We start from the raw sequence: 20,886 nt of genomic DNA, 5'->3' as shown, positions 1-20,886 counted from the left end.
CAAAGCAACTGAGACTAGTTTGAATGGTGGCAACTGAAATAGTTTCGCAATGAAACACACTTCACATGGAAAAATCATCACTCTTTTGTCTCTGGATTTGATTAATGTCATTATCTGTCTCAAATTTGAATATATTCAGAACCATCAGGAAAGTGAAGCTGAGGGCAAGATAGGATTGATATGGTCTCAATGAGGAGCAGAGCAGATGAAGCGAATCAAGGACGTTTAATTATCATGTGGACCAGCAACAGAACAAGGACATTCTTACTGCAGCTCAGTGGGTCTTTGATGATGTAGGCTGCCTTTTTGAGACTGCGTGTCCTGTAGATCCTTTAGATGATAGGGAGTTCCGTGCCCGTGAATACCAGAGAGTTAACAGCTTCGGGTTCCTGTGTGTGCATATCGCTGAAGATCCGTCCTGTGCCCAGCACACAGATTCATTCACAGACAAAGCAGGTTGTGTGGTTAAGTCCTGCTCCTGTTCTGTCATACACCTGGTACAAACTAAATGCACAATTTTAAACAAACCCACATTGAGCTCATGAAATGGCAGGACAGGAAAACACCATGTACAGAAATATGACACAAAAAGCTGGAGTAACTCAGCGGGACAGGCAGCATCTCTGGAGAGAAGGAATGGGTGACGTTTCGGGTCGAGACCCTTCTTCAGACTGAGTTACTCCAGCTTTTTGTGTCTATCTTCAGTTTAGACCAGCATCTACAGTTCCTTCCTACACATGTGCAGAAATATAATCTTTTATCACTTGCCATTTTATGCGTATCGTTAACTTCCTCTACAATATTTCCTTATTCCTGCTTGAATCGCTATAATGAGGAGACATAACTGTTGCCTGTGTTTGGTGTCTAGTTCCTCCGGTGGTGAAGATTGTGGGGACTGAGAGTCGGACTGTGGTTACGGGTCAGTCTGTTACATTGGAGTGCTCTGTTACTGGAATCCCAATGCCCTTGATCACCTGGCTGAAGGGCGGACAAATGCTCCCCAGGACAAATGGGATCCTTAAGGTGAGTAATGACATTCTATCCACATAGGATTGAACTGTTCCCGAATGACCATTGATTGATGCAGGAAGAGCAATTGATTATATATTGATTAGTACAGGTGTCAGAGGTTATGGGGAGAAGGCAGGAGAATGGGGTTAGGAGGGAGAGACAGGTCAGCCATGATTGAATGGTGGAGTAGACTTGATGGGCCGAATGGCCTAATTTTACTCCTATCACTTATGACCTTATGACCTTAAGAGGGGATCTGCACTGCAGCTAAGATCCAGCTCCAATCCTGACCTCTGGTACTGTCTGCGTAGTCATTCCACCTTTCCCTGTCACCATGCGGGATTCCTCCAGCGATCCGGGTTTCCGAGATGTGTGGTTTGGCAGGTTAATTGGTGACTGTAAATTACTGTGTGTCGGTGAATGGTGGCATTTTGGAGGAGGGGGGGGGGGGAGTTATGAGAATAATAGAATTGGATTAATGTAGGTTGATGGTCAGCATGGATCAGTGGGCAGAAGGGCCTGCTCTGTGCTACATATTTCCCCGGCTCCATGACTGAGATTGAGCCACCACATCGCCTTGTACTCATTTTCACTAGAGGTGTCACAGGTGCTGCAGTCAGACTTAACTTGCCAGACAATTTTAGCTGATTATATATTGAAACTGATAAAACAGTATCATCCATCATCCGACCTTTGGGAAATCCCGACCAAAACACAAAGTGCAGGAGTAACCCATAGGGTCGGGCAGCATCTGTGGAGGGAATGGACAGATGACATTTTGGATAGGAACCATTCTTCAGACCCTTCATTGGAAATCCCAATAGTTTTGGCATCTGGGTCAAGGTGATGTTTGCCTTTGCTGACTTCCACTCACCACAAGCCCCACTTCCCACACTTCCTGCTTCCTATGCTCGCATCCACTCACTGGGTCTCCATTTCCCACACTCCCATCCACTCACCATAACCCCGATTAGTTTAGTTTAGAGGTACAGCGCGGAAACAGGCCCTTAGGCCCACCGAGTCCGCGCTGACACTATCCTACACACAATAGGGACAATTTACAATTTTACCAAGCCAATTAACCTACAAACCTGTACGTCTTTGGAGTGTGGGAGGAAACCGGAGCTCCCGGAGAAAGCCCACGCAGGTCACGGGGGGGAAGTACAACCCGTGATCAGGACCGAACCTGGGTCTCCGGCCCTGAATCTTTGCTTCAGTAGAGAAAAGACTTATTCCTGATAGATGAAAACGAAGGAAGATATAAAGCCAAAGAGTGAGACTGACAACTCGTGGAGAAGAAAGAGACTGACAGAAACTCGAATCCAAAGTTGGCTTTAGTTGTGATTCACCCTCAGACGTTGTTCTTTCTAAACCAATCTTCTATTTTGGTTCACAGATTGACCGGGTGACTCAAAAAGATGGCGGCATTTATTCTTGTGTAGCCACCAATGAGGCAGGGGAATCTGAGCAAGATGTCCGTCTAATCGTATTTGGTAAGTTTTGGAGAAAATTATACTTCCCCACAATTAAAAAAAACCCCATACAGTGAGCAGGTATTCCATCAGCTTCTCCCTTTCAAGGATATTAAAAAGCATTTCCTTTCTTGACATACAATTTCAATGAATCAATGAGATTAAGTCAGGAAGTCATGATACAACTTTATTGGAGTTTGGTTCGGCCGCATTTGGAGTATTGCATGCAGTTCTGGTTGCTCCAATACAGGAAGGATCTGGAGGCTTTGGAAAGGGTGCAGAACAAAATGATGCATGGATTCGGGGATATCAGCTGCAGAGAGGGGTTGGACACACTTGCTTTCTCTGGAACGCCGGGGGTTGTGGGGAGAGCTGATAGAAGTGGTTTATGGTGGGCCGAAGGGACTGGTCTTGTGCTGTACTGTTTAATGTTTGAAGTGGAGACAGGGTGATCACAGCCCCCACAGGGCAAGTGTAAGTGGGAAAGGTAGAGTTCTCTATTCTTCGTCCTTGTTAATAGAGTCATAGGGTTGTGCAGCACGGAAACAGGCCCTTTAGCCCACCTTGTCCATGCTGACCAAGTTGGTATAAAGGGCTAGTCCCATTTGCCTGCATTTGGCCCACTGCCCTCTAACCCCTCCCTATCCATATATATGTACAATTAACTTTTAAAAATCCTAATTGGATCCACTTCTATAGCTTCCTCTGGCAGCTCCTGCCACATAGAGATGACCCTTTGAGTTAGAAAGTTACCTCTGAGGTCCCTCTTAAATCTCTCCTCTCTCAGCTTGCTCTCTAATATCAGAATCGTCTAACCTGTGAGAAAGCTGTGAGCATTCATCTTATCCATGCCTGTCTTGATCTTAAAACACCTCAATAATGTTACCCCTACGTTGTAAAGAAAAATGTCCCAACTACTCCCGATAACACAAGCCCAGGTAACATCCTGGTGAATCGCTTCTGCACCCTTTCCCACTTAAAATCTCACTCTGTCACATTGTAATGTATTGGACCGGGATTCAGAGGGGAAATTAAGAAAAGAACTGTTTGAGGTTGTGGACAATCACAGAAGAAGAGTCTCGACCCGAAACGTCACCTATTCCTTTTCTCCAGAGATGCTGTCTGACCCGCTGAGTTACTCCAGCTTTTTGTATCTATCTTCGGTTTAAACCAGCAACTGCAGTTCCTTCCTACACAGAAAATTGTCAAATACCTCAAATCCATCATAATGTTCCAAATATAACCAGGTTCATGTGCTTCACGATATATATATATATATATAGAGTTGTTCTGGGTACATTTGTACATCTCAGAACATGTTTATAAAATAATTTTACGTTGAATCATTATTTTTTGCTGTTTGGTTTTTGTATTTCAGACCTTCCTGTTATCGATGCGTCTGTGGATACAAATAAAAGTGTCATTGTGAATTACTCAGTGACCTTTAACTGCATTGCCACCGGAGCCCCGACACCTGGTGAGTCTGAAGTGAAACCTCATTGTTTGAGTCACATTATTCCTTTATGCCTTGGGGCTATGACAGAGTAACGGCATTGTAATTTCAACAAAACAATTAGAAATTTAGTTAGATATCAAGAATAATGGGCGGCAAGGTGGTGCAGTTACTGCCTTACAACGCCAGAGACCCAGGTTTGATCCTGACTACGGGTGCATTCTGTACAGAGCTTGTACATTCTGTGTGTGACCTGTGTGAGTTTTCTCCAGGATCTCGGGTTTCCTCCCACACTCCTAAGTCATACAGGTTTGTAGGTTAATTGGCTTGGTATCATTGTAAAGTGTCCCTAGTGTGTGTCGGATAGTGCAAATGTGCGGGGATCGCTGGTCGGCATGGACTCGGTGGGCCGAAGGGCCTGTTTCCACGCTGTATCTCTGAACTAAACTAAACAAAAAAATGTAGAAATGTGTTACCTGCACATATGGTTTCAGCCTCTCCAAAAATGTTTTTCCTACACTAGTGGTATCATCGCCACAGTTGTTACATGGCACCATTATAATTGTCATGCATTTGCCTCCCGTCTATCTCTGCCATTCCACAGAAATCCAACACTTTATTTTGACACCTCACCCCCTCATCTTCACCATGGATGTCCGGTCACTCTACACCTCCATCCCCCACCAGGATGGCCTCAAAGCCCTCCGGTTCTTCCTCGACCAGAGGAGCAACCTTTACCCAGCCACTGACACTCTCCTCCGCTTAGCGGAGTTGGTCCTCACCCTCAATAACTTTACATTTGACTCCTCCCATTTCCTCCAAACACAAGGCGTAGCTATGGGCACACGCATGGGCCCCAGCTACGCCTGCCTCTTTGTCGGGTACGTTGAACAATCCTTGTTCAATGCGTACCAGGGCCCCATCCCCGACCTCTACCTCCGCTACATTGACGACTGCTTTGGTGCCACCTCCTGCACCCACACACAACTGACTGACTTCATCCACTTCACCACCAACTTCCATCCGGCACTCCAATACACCTGGACGATTTCCGACACTTCCCTACCATTCCTTGACCTCACCATCTCCATCGCAGGGGACAGACTCCTGACCGACATACATTATAAACCCACTGACTCACATGGCTATCTGGACTACACGTCTTCCCACCCTGCCCCCTGTAAAGACTCCATCCCTTACTCCCAATTCCTCCGCCTACGCCGCATCTGTTCCCAGGATGAGACATTTCATACCAGGGCATCGGAAATGTCCTCGTTCTTCAGGGAACGGGGATTCCCCTCCGCCACCATAGATGAGGCTCACACCAGGGTCTCATCCATACCCCGCAACACTGCTCTCTCTCCCCATCCCCGCACACGCAACAAGGGCAGAGTCCCTCTGGTCCTCACCTTTCACCCCACCAGCCGGCAAATACAACACATAATCCTCCGCCATTTCCGCCACCTCCAACGTGACCCCACCACTCGCCACATCTTCCCATCTCCCCCCATGTCTGCCTTCCGCAAAGACCGCTCCCTCCGCAACTCCCTCGTCAATTCTTCCCTTCCCTCCCGCACCACCCCCTCCCCGGGCACTTTCCGTTGCAACCGCAAGAAATGCAACACCTGTCCCTTCACCTCCCCCCTCGACTCCATTCAAGGTCCCAAGCAGTCGTTCCAGGTGCGACAAAGGTTCACCTGTATCTCCTCCAACCTCATCTACTGCATCCGCTGCTCTAGATGTCAGCTAATTTACATCGGTGAGACCAAGCGTAGGTTGGGCGACCGTTTCGCCGAACACCTCCGCTCGGTCCGCCTTAACCTACATGACCTCCCGGTGGCTCAGCACTTCAACTCCCCCTCCCATTCCCAATCCGACCTCTCTGTCCTGGGTCTCCTCCATTGCCAGAGTGAGCAACAGCGGAAATTGGAGGAACAGCACCTCATATTCCGTCTGGGGTCCTTGCGCCCCTATGGCATCAACATTGAATTCCCCCAATTTGGCTAGCCTGTGCTGTCCCCTCCCCTTCCTTCACCCTCTAGCTGTCTCCTCCCACCCACCCATCCGCCCGCCCTCGGGCTCCTCCTCTTCCCCTTTTTCCTTCTTTCTTTCCCCACCCCCCATCAGTCTGAAGAAGGGTTTCGGCCCGAAACGTCGCCTATTTCCTCCGCTCCATAGATGCTGCTGCACCCGCTGAGTTCCTCCAGCAATTTTGTGTACCTTCGATATTCCAGCATCTGCAGTTCCCTTTTGAACACTTTATTTTGATGGCCTGGGTTTGAACGTATTCAAGTTCTAAGCTCATTACCCTTAATGTATCTATAGACATGTGGGGCTTTGATAGTTATCTTGCTTACTATCTCTGACATTAACTGATTGCTGTTCCTTCGTTATTTAGTGTTGACTTGGCTCAAGGGAAACCAGTTGATCACAAGTACGGCAGGTGTCAGTGTGCTGGAGGACGGAGGTATTCTACAAATACACAATGTCCAGGTGTCTGATAGAGGCCTCTATCGCTGCGTGGCATCCAGTGTGGGTGGCAGCACAGAACTGCTATATACTTTACAGGTCTATGGTGAGCTGGAGTCTATACACTGTATCTCTTAATACAATACAATACAATACAATACAATACAATACAATACAATACAATACAATACAATACAATTTATTGTCAATGTGAAGCAGTCTGTCGTAATACATATAATTCAAACACAAAGCATTGGGGAAACTCAATGGATCAGGCAGCATCTGCGGAGAGAATGGATGGACAATGTGTTTGGGTCTTCATCAGTCTGAAGAAGGGTCTCGACCCAAAATGTAGCCTGTCCATTACCTCCACAGATGTTGAGTTCCTCCAGCACTTTGTGTTTTGCTCAAGATTCCAGCATCTGCAGTCTCTTGTGTCTCCTTGTACAGTAACATAATTCCTCATTCAATTAATGTAGCAGCAATGTTATGGGAAAAGTACTGAGCTGAGGTCGACTTTTTCTCGATTTATTAAAGAAATCCAGAGCAAGATTACCTTGCACTGTTTTAGCATCCGACATGTATTCGAAATCCTGCATATCTCCAATGACTCTTCCCCAATTTCTACAGATGCACTATAGATAGCATTACAATTTGGTCCAGCAATTGTCCTGTCCGAGACAAGAAACTGAAGAAAGTCATGGACACAGCCCAGTCGTTCACACAAAGCAGCCCCCCCCCCCCCCCAGCCAACATAATCAAGGACTTTTTTCACCATTTAATCCCCTCTCCTGTCAGACAGAAATCACGCACCACCAGACTCAGGAACAGCTTCTTTCCCTCTGCTATCATACTCTTGAACAAACCTCACATTTGTTAAAGGTGTAATCCAAATCTTCCAATTTACCTAATTGCAGCCCTTACACTTTATTTTATCTGCACTCTCTCTGTAGCTGTGACAGTACATTCCGTACAGTGCTTATTCTCTCTTTTTGCACTACCTGTTGTACTACTTCTTCTTATCGAGTCCACACACAAGATTAGAAGTTGTTCAGCGAGAGCTGAACACACTTCTCGGCATCTGTCTGTCTTGCGCTTCAATAGACAATAGACAATAGGGTGCAGGAGTAGGTCATTCGGCCCGTCGAGCCAGCACCACCATTCAATGTGATCATGGCTGATCATCACCAATCAGTACCCCGTTCCTGCCTTCGCCCCATATCCCCTGACTCCACTATTTTTAAGAGCCCTATCTAGCTCTCTCTTGAAAGCATCCAGAGAACCTGCCTCCACCGCCCTCTGAGGCAGAGAATTCCACAGACTCACCACTCTCTGTGAGAGAAAGTGTTACCTCGTCTCCGTTCTAAATGGCTTACTCCTTATTCTTAAACTGTGGCCCCTGGTTCTGGACTCCCCCAACATCGGGAACATGTTTCCTGCCTCTAGCGTGTCCAAACCCTTAACAATCTTATATGTTTCAATGAAATCCCCCCTCATCCTTCTAAACTCCAGAGTGTACAAGCCCAGCTGCTCCATTCTCTCAGCATATGACAGTCCCGCCATCCCGGGAATTAACCTTCTTGGCTTCTTGTGCGTGGTGGTGGAATGATTGGTAGAAACAGGGCTGCAACATGAACATTCTTTCCATGATCCCCACCTGTTGTACTCATGTATGGTATAATCTGCCTGGGTAGCAACGTTTATCACTGTCTTGGTGCAGGAGACAAAAATATACCGACACCAAGGCACCACTGTCTGCAAAATATTAGCTGGCTATCTGGGGGAGGGTCTCTGACTGCTCTGTCTGGCTCGGTTGACCCATAATCTGGAGATCTCAAACTAGCGAAGCAGAAAAATTAATTTTAATTAGAAAACAATGTCTTGCATTGACATTCCCATACAAATGACTCGTACCAAATTGCAATTGTATCAGTTTCCTCTTTATCTTTCCAGTAGCACGTTTTGTTTGATATGTAGACTAGTTTTGCTGAGTCCCCGCGTTAGTATTGGTGTATCAAGGTCATAGAATCATACAGCATGGAAACAGACTCTTTGGCCAAACTCTCCCATGCCAACCAAGATGCTGCATTTATGCTACTCCCATTTATCTGTGTTTGGCCCACATCCTTCGAAACTTTTCAAATCCATGTACCTGTCCAAATGTCTTTTAAGTATTGTTCTTGTACCTGCATCGACTACGTCCTCTGGTAGCTCGTTACATATACCCTACCACCCTATGTGTGAAAAAGTTGCACCTCAGGTTCCTATTAAATCTTCCCCCTCCCACGTTAAACCCAACCTCTCTATTTCATGGTTCTACTACCCTGTGAAAAAGATTCTGTGCATTTGCCCTGTCTATTCTCCTCCATGCTTTTAAACTTGTTCCTGCACGGCTACTCAGCCTTGTTTCCACACTGGAGTGTGTGTGTGCTGCTTAACCCTTGCACCCCCCAATGTCATACTGAAGATACTAACAGTAACTGCTCCTCCATCGAAGGGTTGCATGTAGTCCTAGTAAAATGTCGGTTCTCGCTTTCCATTTGCAGTCCCACCGGTGGTCTCAGCAGTTTTGGACAAGGTCTCGGTCCTTCTGAACGAACACGTGGACCTCCAATGTGAGGCTGCAGGGGTCCCTGAGCCCACAGTGACGTGGTTGAAAGATGAAACTCTTGTCATTATGATGAGTGAAAGGCTGAAGGTCAGTGGAGTTTGTTTTCCCAGATCTGAATTGATGGGTGATAGTTGGGTACACAAATGTGCATGTTTCTCATGCAGTAGATATCTCAAACAGGTTACAAGCTACCACTGCCAGCATTGAACATTAAACCTCAGAACCCTCCTTGTCTCTCCTGAAGTAGCTGGTTGACAGTCTAGAGCGTTTAGTTTATAGATACTGCATGGAAGCAGGCCCTTCCAAGTGCACGCCAGCCATCGATCACCCATTCACACTACTTCTATATACTCCCACTTTTGCATCCACTCCCTACACACACAAGGCAATTTTCAGAGGCCGTTCAACCTACAAACCCGCTTGTCTTTGAGATATGGGAGGAAATCAGAGCACTCGGAGGAAACCCACGCGGTCACAGGGAGAACATACAACTCCACCAAGACAGTACCCGAGGTCAGGATCGAACCTGGTTCTCTGGCGCTGTGAGGTAGCAGCAATAGTAGCTGTGCCACTGTGCTGCCCTTTGATTGTCATATATACTGACAACAGAACAATGAAACTCTTACTTGCTGCAGCTTAACTGGCCCGTAAACATATTAACACATAGATAAACATATAATAATCAAAAACACAATAAATTAATAACCTCATTGCATTATGAGTATGAGGGTAAATCTGTAGAATTCTTTGCCACAGAAGGCTCTGGAGGCCAAGTCAGTGGATATTTTTAAGGCAGAGATAAGTATATTTTTGATTAGTTCAAGTGTCAGAGGTTATGGGGAGAAGGCAGGAGAATGGGGTTAGGAGGGAGAGATAGATCAGCCATGATTGGATGGCGAAGTAGACTCGATGGGTCGAATGGCCTAATGTTCTATCACTTATGACCTTATTTGGCTTTTGGGGGGGAGGGGGGGTTGTTTGTATTTAGGTTTACCTCTTCCCCGTTTTCTCTTCTGCAACTACCTTCAGGTGATGTGGTCGCATCCTCTTTGTACCTTGATTGTTTTTGCCGCTAGAACTGAGAATGTTTTCTCCTTGTGTAGTTTTTCTCGAACGGCCAGATTCTGTCCTTGGCCAGCGCCCATCACTCCGATTCAGGAACGTACACTTGCATTGCTGCAAATTCTGCTGGAGAGGACCAAGCCGAGATCCATCTGCAAGTTTATCGTAAGTGTGTCTTGAATTGAGGTTAAGATTGGGTGTAGGGCGCCACTCCTCTCCCCTCGTCCACTTGGAGAGGCTCTGCACTCTCCTCTTTGTTGGGAGTGAACTCAGTAAATCACCACGGAGTAAGCTACTGACATGGAGTGCTGTCACCCCATCCTTTTCATAGGGCGTTAGATATTAACTGGGAAAACTAGGGGCCAGTGCTTGGTGCGTGCAGATTCCACTTGTTGCAAAGGTTGCAACTTTCACCCAGATACTCTTAAACAAAGACCAAAGGGCTAAAGGGGAGACACAAGGAACTGCAGATGCTGGAACCTTGACCTAAACACAGTGCAGGAGGAAATCAAAAGATCACAAAGCATAGAACAGTACAGCACCGGAGCAGGCCGTTTGATTCCACAAAGTCTCTGTCGAACATGATGCAAAGACCAACTCTTATCCTCCTGCACATGATCAACCCCCCTGCGTCCCCTGCCTGTCCAAAGGCACATGGATATGGGTCAGGCAGCATCTGTAGAGGGAATAGACACAATATTTCGGATTGGGACCTTTCTTCAGACCCACTGAGTTCCTGCAGCGCTCTGTATTGTGCTCATGTTTCCAGCATCCATTGAGACACTTTCCTTTGATGGCCATGACATCCCCCAAAGTTCTTTATACAAGTTCATTACCCGTTGACGGATCGAGCAAGGTTTAATTTTACCCGTTTTGTCTTGTAGTTCCACCGACCATCCTAGGGCAGGAGGAGCAGAATGTGTCCATTACTCTGAATGGTTCTGTGAGCTTGGAGTGCCAGAGTCAAGCGGTCCCTCCACCCACCCTCACCTGGACAAAGGATGGACAACCTCTGGCCAGGCACGCTGGCCTGGTGTTCAGCCAAAACGACAGTCTCATCCAGGTTAGAATTGCCAGGGAGTCTTTGGTCTTACTATGAAGAGCTTTGCCTTGAGCCTGAACCATGGATGATTGGGCATCTAGGAAAATAATTAGTATTTTTATATTACCTTTTCACCCCAGGAAGAGCCAAATTCAAATAATTTGAGAAACATGGCAACCAAAGATATGCACATCAAAATTCTAGAAATAACGTCCAAGCTAATGGTCAGGAGATCAGTCTGCTGAGACCTGGGTTGGTAAATAAATAGGTAGATGATTTGGTGCATACCCGGACTATCTCCATCCCTCCCCTTTCAAAATAGCGTCATAGAATATCACAGGCCAAATTAGCCTGGGTTTATTGATCTGTGGGGTTGTAGAGCTGTACAACATGGAAACAGGTCTTTTCGGCTCAAATAGTCCATCCCAATTTGACATACCGGGCTATTCCCTTTTGCCTGCATTTGGCCAATATCCTTCTAAAACCTTCCTATCCATATATCTGTCCAAATGTCTTTTAAAAGTCATAATTGTACCCACTTCTACAGCTTCCTCTGGCAGCTCATTCCAAATATGGACTCTGTGAAAAAGTTATGCCTGAGGTCCCTCTTGAATGGACACGGTGGGCCGAAGGGCCTGCTACTGCGCTGTACGACTCCATGACTTTGACTCTTTTTTCCCCCCAATATCAGCTCTCGTTGTTCACTTCCAAGGTACTCCAAGGTCATTTACTCCTTAGCCCTGTTTCATTACATCTCCAGGTGTTTGAACCTTCAGTCAGAATGAATAATGTGGCTGAATCACTTGCATGCCCCCAGTTATACGAATCTTTCAAAGATCCCCAATAAAATTCTCTGTTCCTATTCCCTGTATTATCTAGGTTGCTGGCCTCTTAATCATCATCTCACCCACCTCGCTGCACGTCCCTATCCACCCTGTGACTAGAGTGCGATTGTTATGAAACCTTTATTGGGTGCAGGATATAGTTCTGGATATTGCGTTATGCTGCGAATTTAACCTAAAAGCTTCGCTGAAGGATCATTGACCTGAAGTATTCACTGTTACCGCTCAACTTGTTGTGCGTTTCTGTTGTTTTTGGACTTGTTTCAGATTTCCAGTGTCTGTAATCTTTTCCTTTTATGGCACTTTAGACCAGCTCTGTGTCATTCTCTCAATATGTATTTGCTGCTCCCAATAACGAGCTTGTGTACTCGAATAATGTTGTGAAGTTCCACCATAGGCTTGAACACTGCGATCCACATAACCCATTTTATTAAATGCCTGGGAATCTACACCCTTGCAGTTCCCTGTGCGGTCAATAGACAGTAGACAATAGGTGCAGGAGCAGGCCATTTGGCCTTTTGAGCCAGCACCGCCATTCAATGTGATCATGGCTGATCATCCTCAATCAGTGCCCCGTTCCTGCCTTCTCCCCATATCCCCTGACTCTGCTATTTTTAAGAGCCCTATCTAGCTCTCTCTTGAAAGCATCCAGAGAACCTGCCTCCACCACCCTCTGAGGCAGAGAATTCCACAGACTCACCACTCTCTGTGGTCTCTGTGGTCTTAGGTCTCAGATTATTAGCAAGACTCAGCACCGTTTACAAGTCAGAAGTACTTCAGCCTGAGAGAAACACTGGAATATTTGTGTTGGTCACTTAGATCAAGAGTGCTCGAGTCCAAGATGCTGGACGCTACACCTGCAAGGCTTCAAACGATGCTGGGAAGACAGAGAAGAGCCATTACCTGAACGTGTGGGGTAAGCACAAAGTGTGTCGTACATCTGGTGGCACCGTGGCACAGCAGTTGAGTTGCTGCCATACAGCGCTTGCAGCGCCTGATACACGGGTTCGATTCCGACTACGGGTGCTGTCTGTACGGAGTTTATACGTTCTCCCCGTGACCTACATGAACAAAAATACCAGAGTATAATGTTTCCCTGTTGTAGTGTCACAGTTACGGAGAAAAAAGCGCAACGTCCGCAATAAGGTAGGTTGGAAGATAGGGACAATCCATCTTCCAGTAGACTGATAACAGCGGGAAGGAAACTGTTCCTGAATCTGGTGGTTTGCACTTTCAACCTGTTGTATCTTCTGCCTGACAGGAGAGAGGAGAAGGGGGAATGACAGGGGTGAAAAAGATCCTTGAAAGGGGGTGTGAATGGCTGGAGCCCCTTATCTCAGGAAGGGTAGAGGCTATTTTAGGATCACACTCCAAAGTGGGGATGAACAGGAGAGGTGTTCCACTGGTGTCCTTATCTCTCCATGATGCTTTACATATCTGGGTGAAAAGGATATTTGAGTCTGAAGGAGGAACCTGACATGAAACGTCGTCTGTCCAATCCCTCCACAGATGCTGCCTGACCCACTGAGTTCCTCCAGCACTTTGCGATCTGCTCACGATGCCAGCCTCTGCAGTTCCTTTTGGCTCCACAACCGATTCATTAGTGTTCTTTCCTGGCCTGGCTGATAAGTTTCTTTCGATCCACAAGAATTCACTCTGAAATGGCTGAGCATGCCCACAGTTTAAACGCCCAATCACTGAGTTGACAGTGGCGTCTGTGACCTGCGAGTGAATATTCTTTACAGTAAACGTAAAAGGAAATGTTAGCAGGGCATCAGTTTTAGTTTAGTTTAGTTTAGCGATACACTGCGGAGACTGGCCCTTTGGCCCAGCGAGTCCGCACCGACCAGCGATCCCCCCACATTAACCCTATCCTACCCCTGCCTAGGTACAATGTACACTTATACCAAGTCAATTAACCTAGAAACCTGTACGTCTTTGTGACTCTGTCTGATTCTAATAGTGTAATTGTAACGAGAACAAGGCCAGGCCCACAGCTTGAGGTTGCTTTGCTGAGGAATCCATGAGTTTAGTCAGCAGATAATGAAGAGGTTTGGACTCAATTCCCCTATGAGAACATTATAGATGTCAAGCTAGGTTTGTATCATAGAAACATAGAAAATAGGCGCAGGAGTAGGCCATTCGGCCCTTCGAGCCTGCACCGCCATTCAATATGATCATGGTTGATCATCCAAAATCAGTACTCCGTTCCTGCTTTCCCCCCATATCCCTTGATTCCGTTAGCCCTAAGAGCTAAATTTAACTCTCTCTTGAAAACATCCAGTGAATTGGCCTCCACTGCCTCTGTGGCAGAGAATTCCACAGATTCACAACACTCTGGGTGAAAAGGTTTTTCTTCATCTCAGTCCTAAATGGCCTACCCCTTTTTCTTAAATTGGGACCCCTGTTTTTCTGACGGGCTTGCAGTTTCTTAAAAAAGTACACAAAGTGCTGTAGTATCTCAGCGGGTCGTGCAATGTCCCTGGAGAACTTGGATCAGTATCAGTAGAAACCTGGGGAAGTGTAGGATTAATGGGCTTCCACTTTGCTGTGTTTGGGCAACATTGTCATCTCCAGGTGCTGGCAAAGGAGAGAGAGTTTATCTCTCTTCACTACATGCTGATCCAGCCATGGTGTGTACTTGTAATGCAGACAATCTTCAGACTGTATTGAATGGCTTGTTGCTTTTGGAGACACAGGGAACTCCAGAAGCTGCAACTTGAGCAACACATCAGGTGCTGGAAGATCTCATCATGTCTGGCTGCATCTGTGGAGGAAATGCCTGAAGTCCCTTCTCAGATCAGGACCCTTCTTCAGGCTGATAGATTTGGCGGAAGGAAGAAGTGGGAATGGGTCAATGCCTGATAGTGATAGGTAGATACAAGTGAGTAGTGGGGATTTGATTACAGATGGGTGTTGTCAGTGTAAAAGGTCTGTGTTTAGTTTAGTTTAGAGATACAGTGCGGAAACAGGCCCACCGGGTCTACGCCGACCAGCGATCCCCGCATATTAACACTATCCTACACCCACTAGGGACAATTTTTACATTTTACCAAGCCTACAAACCTGTACGTCTTTGGAGTGTGGGAGGAAACCGAAGATCTGGGAGAAAACCTATGCAGGTCATGTGGAGAACGTACAAACTCTGTACAGACCCGTAGTTGGGATCGAACCCGGGTCTCTGGCGCTGCAAGCGCTGTAGGGCAGCAACTCTACCGCTGCGCCACCGTGCCACCCTTGGTGGCTTCAATCAACGGCTAAAACACTTCAACATTATGGACCATTTGGCCTCACTATGCAGACATTGCAGGGGTCAGTCACATATCTGGACTTGATGGTCACCGTAAGTGTACGGAGACGGATTCATTGATTTGTCTCCCTGACAGAGGGATGAAAATGAAACGCACGATATCTGGTGATATTGTGAAACTGGGCAATAAGTCCCAAAGGTCAAGCTAATTGTGATGGTTAATTGTGCTTCTGATCGAAAATGAAAACCAGACCATATTCCATGACGCATTGTGAAGGTCAGCAGCTGTTTTGTCGATCAAAGCCACATCTGCGCAGTGCATTGCGTGATAGATCAGCATTTTTTTTTCCTAATCGCATTCTTTGCTTCTATTCTGGGAAAACTGTCAAAGGGGTGGGTACATCGTCAGTCAGGGAATTGAGTACAGACATTGGGACGTTATGCAACAGTTGTACAAAACGTTGGCGTTCTTGGAATGTTGTGTTCAGTTTTGGTTGCCCTGCTACAGGGAAGATGTCATTATGCTGGAAAGAGCACAGAAATAATTTAAGAGGATGTTGCTAGGACTCGAGGTTCTGAACCGTAGGGAAAGGTTGGGCAGGCTCGGACTCCATTCCTTGGCACGCAGGAGGCTGAGTAGTGACCTTGCAGGGGTGTTTAAAATCATGAGAGGAACACATAGGATGCACAGCATCTTTTCACCCAGGCTAGGGGAACCAAGAACTAGTGGAGATGGATTTAAGGTGAGAATGGAAAGATTTAACAGGAAACTGAGGGGCAACTTTTTCCACACAATAGGTGATGGGTATATGGAACGAACTGCCAGAGGAAGTAGTTGAGACAGGTACAATAGCAACATTTAAAATACATTTGGTCAGGTACATGGATAGAAAAGGTGCAGAGGCATATGGCCAAACACAGCCAAATGGAACTTGCTTCGATGGGCATCTTGGTCGGCAAGGATGAGTTGAGCCAAAGGGCGTGTTACATTCTATAAGACTCTTTAATGAATATCTGTGTTATAAATGTTCTGTGATTTGGTAAATAGAATATTATCAGTGCAAAATGGCTTGGGTTTCAGTGAGGTTCAATCCACCTCCAATGTTATGTGGGAAAGAAGGGGCAGATACCAGACATGTTCCACAGATGCTGCTGGAAGGAGAGGAGAGAAAGTTGGTGGAATGGCCCGTGCATGGACAGAGTTTTGTGTGGCCATTGTCATGCGGTCAGCCAGGGAATATTCACGTGTTCAATCGGGGGGAAAAAAGATTTGTGGATACTATATGTGGAGAATCTAGAGAATGAGAGAATCTTTGCCAAAAGCACTGACAACAATTGTCAGAACAAATCTATTTGCATCATGGCAAAAGGGGAATGAATTACACAGTGATGGTGAGCTAGAGAGAGAGGGAATAATGGAGGGAGGGAGGGGGGGGAAATAATGCAGTCAAGAGGTAGCGACTATCAGGCTCTTGAGCACAGAACAACAATAACCTCAGCAGCTATCACTGTCTCATTGGTTGCACTACAGACTTCAGATTCGCACTACTATGGTGGCATAGTACTAAAATTATTAATTTATTGTATGATTTGATTATCATATATTTAGCGGTATTATTGTGTTAACGAGCCTGTTGAGCTGCAGCAAACAAGAATTTCAGGTCTGAAGAAGGGTTTCGGCCCGAAACGTCGCCTATTTCCTTCGCTCCATAGATGCTGCTGCACCCGCTGAGTTTCCCCAGCAATTTTGTGTACCTAAGAATTTCAGTTTGTTCTATTGTTAGTACATATGACAGTTAAACACTCTTGACTCTAAATCCAGCAAAATTCTACTTTTTGCTCCCCATAATCTCATCTACTCCTTATCTTAAGCTGCAGCAACTAAGAATTTCATTGTTCTGTTGCTGGTACAGACGCACTTTTGATTTGGTGAAGGATGGGAGAGGGTGAAAACGGGAAGGGGAAAAAGGAGTGAATAAAGGAAAGCAGAATGAACGGCAGACAAATTAGAGGATGCAGTGGTTGGTGGGAAAAGGGGACGCCTTTTGAGGCCAGGTAAAAGAACAGGTGAAATGTGATCTGTTCTGATGGACTTGCTCTGATGAAATGTTTTGCAGTGCCCCCATCGTTTCACCGACCAATGGACCAGACATCTGTGACGGTGATCGAGGGAAACTCCTTGAGCTTATTTTGTGAATGCAGTGGGATTCCATCTCCCCGCCTTCAGTGGTGGAAGAATGGTAAGCAGATGGATTCACTGGCTTGTATCTCAGTTCGTCGACCCTGGAATCAGGCAGCATCTTTCAGCATAGAAACATAGAAAATAGGTGCAGGAGTAGGCCATTCGGCCCTTCGAGCCTGCACCGCCATTCGATATGATCATGGCTGATCATCCAACTCAGTATCCCATCCCATCTCCATACCCCCTGATCCCTTTAGTCACAAGGGCCACATCTAACTCCCTCTTAAATATAGCCAATGAACTGGCCTCAACTACCTTCTGTGGCAGAGAATTCCACAGATTCACCACTCTCTGTGTAAAAAATGATTTTCTCATCTTGGTCCTAAAAGACTTCCCTCTTATCCTTAAACTGTGACCCCTAGTTCTGGACTTCCCCAACATCGGGAATAATCTTCCTGCATCTAGCCTGTCCAACCCCTTAAGAATTTTGTAAGTTTCTAACAACATCAAGCACTGTCTCCCTTTCCCATTCTAATGTCGAACTTTACTGGGATGTGAATTGTACTCTTTGTTTTGATTGAAAGATACAGCGTGGGAGCCCACCAAGTTGATCAACCATCGATCAACCGTGCCCACTAATTCTATCTATCCCCCTTCCTCATCCTCTCCCTACACACTAGGGGCCATTTACAAAGACCAATTAATTTGCAAACCCCCCACGTCTTTGAGATGTGGGAAGAAACCGGAATACCCGGAGGCAACCCATGCCATTACGGGGAGAACGTGCAGACTCCACACAGACGGCAGCCGAGGCCAGGATCAAACTCTGGTGCTGTGAGGCAGCGACTCTACCAGCTGTGCCACTGCAGCAGAACAAGGTGTTGCATTAACCTGGACCAAAGACTCTTCTTAGAGACATTAACTGTTTCGCTCGTGGCTTGAACAGCTCCCTTCCTTTCCCCCTCCCCCTCCCCACCCTCTTCACCCTCCAAGCAACCTGCTGGGTTCTTTCAAGGAAACACATCTTCCGGTAACATTGTCCAAGTTTGCAAACAAATATTAGTGGAGGGTGCAGTAAATGTGAGTGAGATGAAAACTGGTGAGTTGCCAAATTCCTCCCCATCTTTGGGATTAAGCATGTTGTTTTTATCTTTTGTACATCTCTGTTGTGCCCTTGCTGCAGTTTACAGACTTGGGCCCAGTGTACCTCGCTAAGTAAGACGTGGCAGATTTCATCCCGTTGCCATTTGACTTGCCAAGGTCAAGGAACTCCTCCTCCGCTACTCCATAAAAATCTGCTCAGTTGTCCTATTGCCCTTTTATCCACGTTCCCAAGTTCCCGGAGTAGCTGCAGAATTGCTAAGATGTATGACGTACTCCATACACATCATTCATTTTCCATGTCCATGCCAACCATCAATAAACCACTCGCACTAGTTCTATGTTTATACGACCATCACTCCCACTCCCTACACACTGGGGGGGGGGGGGATTTACAGAGGCCAATCAACTTACAAACGTGCATGTCTTTGGGATGTGGGAGGAAACTGGGAGCACCCAGTTGGTAAGGATCACAGGGAGAATGTACAAACTCCACACAAACAGCATCCGAGGTCAGGGCAGATCCCGGCTCTCAGGCAGCAGCTCTACCAGCTGTGGCTGATGCCTTTTTCATGCAGATGACAAGTAATGAAGTTCCATTCAATAGTCACATCGTAAATTATATTTTGACCGCAAAAAAAACATGTTTTTGTTTGGATATGGTAGCATAGTGATTAAAATACTGGACTGGTGTCAAGAGGCTTGGATTGATCCAAGTTCACCAGTGGAAATCTAAACGACAGCTAGAGAATTTAACTTCAGATGATTTAATAAACATGGAATGAAAATCCGGTATTGGGTCTTGCAGCTGAATCTAATGGTTTGCTGTAAAACAGACTAAAGCACTGACGTGGTCCAGGGAAGGAAATGTACGGAGCTCACCAGGTCTGGTCTATATGTGACTCCAGTCCAAGGTAAAGTGGTTGACATTTAACTGCTCTCTGAAATGGCCAGCTATTTACCCTGGAATCTATTTTGGATGAACAATAAATACTAGCATTGCCAACAACTCATTGACAACCTGTAAATGATTAAGTGAAGAATCAACTTGGCTAAAGACTAAATGTCAGAGTAATGATGTTCATTGTCAGATGCTTGGGAATCTGTGTAGGAATCATCTCTGTCCACAGTCTCTGCAGGTTATCTGGGCTTGGATGTAATGGATCTGAGTCGAAATTTCAGAGTTTAGTCAACTGTGAAGAAAACTATCAACCTCTTCTTCACGAGGATAAGACTGAGGTTGGTCTGATGTGACTTTGAAGACAGGCTGTACAAGTCACTAGTGAGACAACACTTGGAGTACTGTGCGCAGTTCTGGTTGTTGAGTTATAGGAAATATGTCATTAAGTTGAAAATGAGGAGATATAATAAAGGAATTCAGTTTCATGAACAGTGAATATGACTTCAAACCAATTCTATTGAGGCGTGAAATTGTCAAAGGAGGGTATAAATTATATTTGCAATTGACGAGCTTTCCAGTGTATTTTCTGAATATTATATGTTCTCTGTTCTGACCATCTACCACAGGGCTGCTCCTCACTTCAGAGGACAATGGGCACATTATTGTCCATTCAGGAAGGCAAATGCTGCGAATATTAGGCACTCGGATATCGGACAGTGGAAACTACACGTGTGTGGGGACCAACCTGGCTGGGACAAGCTCACAGGACTACAGCGTGGAGGTGTATGGTGAGTGTTAGTGAGCTGAGAAGCCGCAGAGATGGGGATGGTCCTTCATCATGTGTGTTAAAACCACAGTGGAGTTCTGAACTCCAAAAGAGAGACGCTTAACAACACTTGAGTTTTAAATCCAAGAGGCTCAAAAAGTCAAGTCAAAGTCAAAGTATCCTTTATTCTCATTCAGACCTTTCGGTCTGAACGAACTTTCGTTGCCTTGCAGTCATACATATAATAAAATAACAAAACACACAATAAACACAAATTTAACATCCACCACAGTGAGTTCTCCAGGCACCTCCTCACTGTGATGGAAGGCAAAAGTCTTAATTGTCTTAAGGCTGGCCCAATGTGCCAAATTGGTCAGTATGAACAAGGGAGGGCCGAAGGGCCTGTTTCCATCCTGTGCAGCTCTATGCCTCCTGCATTGAACTGTGTACTATTCATACCGAAGCAGAACTTAACTGGAGAGTTAACGCTTGCTTTGCCTGAGGTAGTGGGCACCCAGGTTTACTTTGAAAGGTGATGGGAGTCTGGAATGTCCATCATATTCCACATTGTTCTTACAATAGATTTCCAAGTGTTTGCTCCCAACTACCACCGCCACCCTCCCCCATCCCCACTCCCACCTTTCCACTGTGGCCCATAAATCCCATGTGCATTTGACCCCAGCTTGTAATTGCTTGGCCTACCTGACCCCAATGCCAATTTGAT

General features: G+C 46.0%; 1 protein-coding gene across 4 annotated transcripts in view; it reads left to right on the top strand.

The window, feature by feature from the left end:
- hmcn2 (hemicentin 2) overlaps nucleotides 1–20,886 on the top strand; it is a 247,232-nt gene that overhangs the window by 106,301 nt on the left and 120,045 nt on the right. For all 4 annotated transcript variants that reach the window (XM_033049217.1, XM_033049218.1, XM_033049219.1 and 1 more), the window contains 10 exons: nucleotides 869–1,023; nucleotides 2,408–2,504; nucleotides 3,862–3,960; nucleotides 6,335–6,511; nucleotides 8,952–9,103; nucleotides 10,120–10,243; nucleotides 10,963–11,141; nucleotides 12,782–12,878; nucleotides 17,330–17,452; nucleotides 20,023–20,184. In XM_033049217.1, coding sequence (XP_032905108.1) covers nucleotides 869–1,023; nucleotides 2,408–2,504; nucleotides 3,862–3,960; nucleotides 6,335–6,511; nucleotides 8,952–9,103; nucleotides 10,120–10,243; nucleotides 10,963–11,141; nucleotides 12,782–12,878; nucleotides 17,330–17,452; nucleotides 20,023–20,184 — 1,365 coding nt within the window. The remainder of the gene's footprint in view (nucleotides 1–868; nucleotides 1,024–2,407; nucleotides 2,505–3,861; nucleotides 3,961–6,334; nucleotides 6,512–8,951; nucleotides 9,104–10,119; nucleotides 10,244–10,962; nucleotides 11,142–12,781; nucleotides 12,879–17,329; nucleotides 17,453–20,022; nucleotides 20,185–20,886) is intronic.

Source organism: Amblyraja radiata, chromosome 32 (assembly GCF_010909765.2).
Source record: "Amblyraja radiata isolate CabotCenter1 chromosome 32, sAmbRad1.1.pri, whole genome shotgun sequence".
NCBI lineage: Eukaryota > Metazoa > Chordata > Chondrichthyes > Rajiformes > Rajidae > Amblyraja > Amblyraja radiata.
This window is presented reverse-complemented; position numbering and strand designations above follow the sequence as displayed.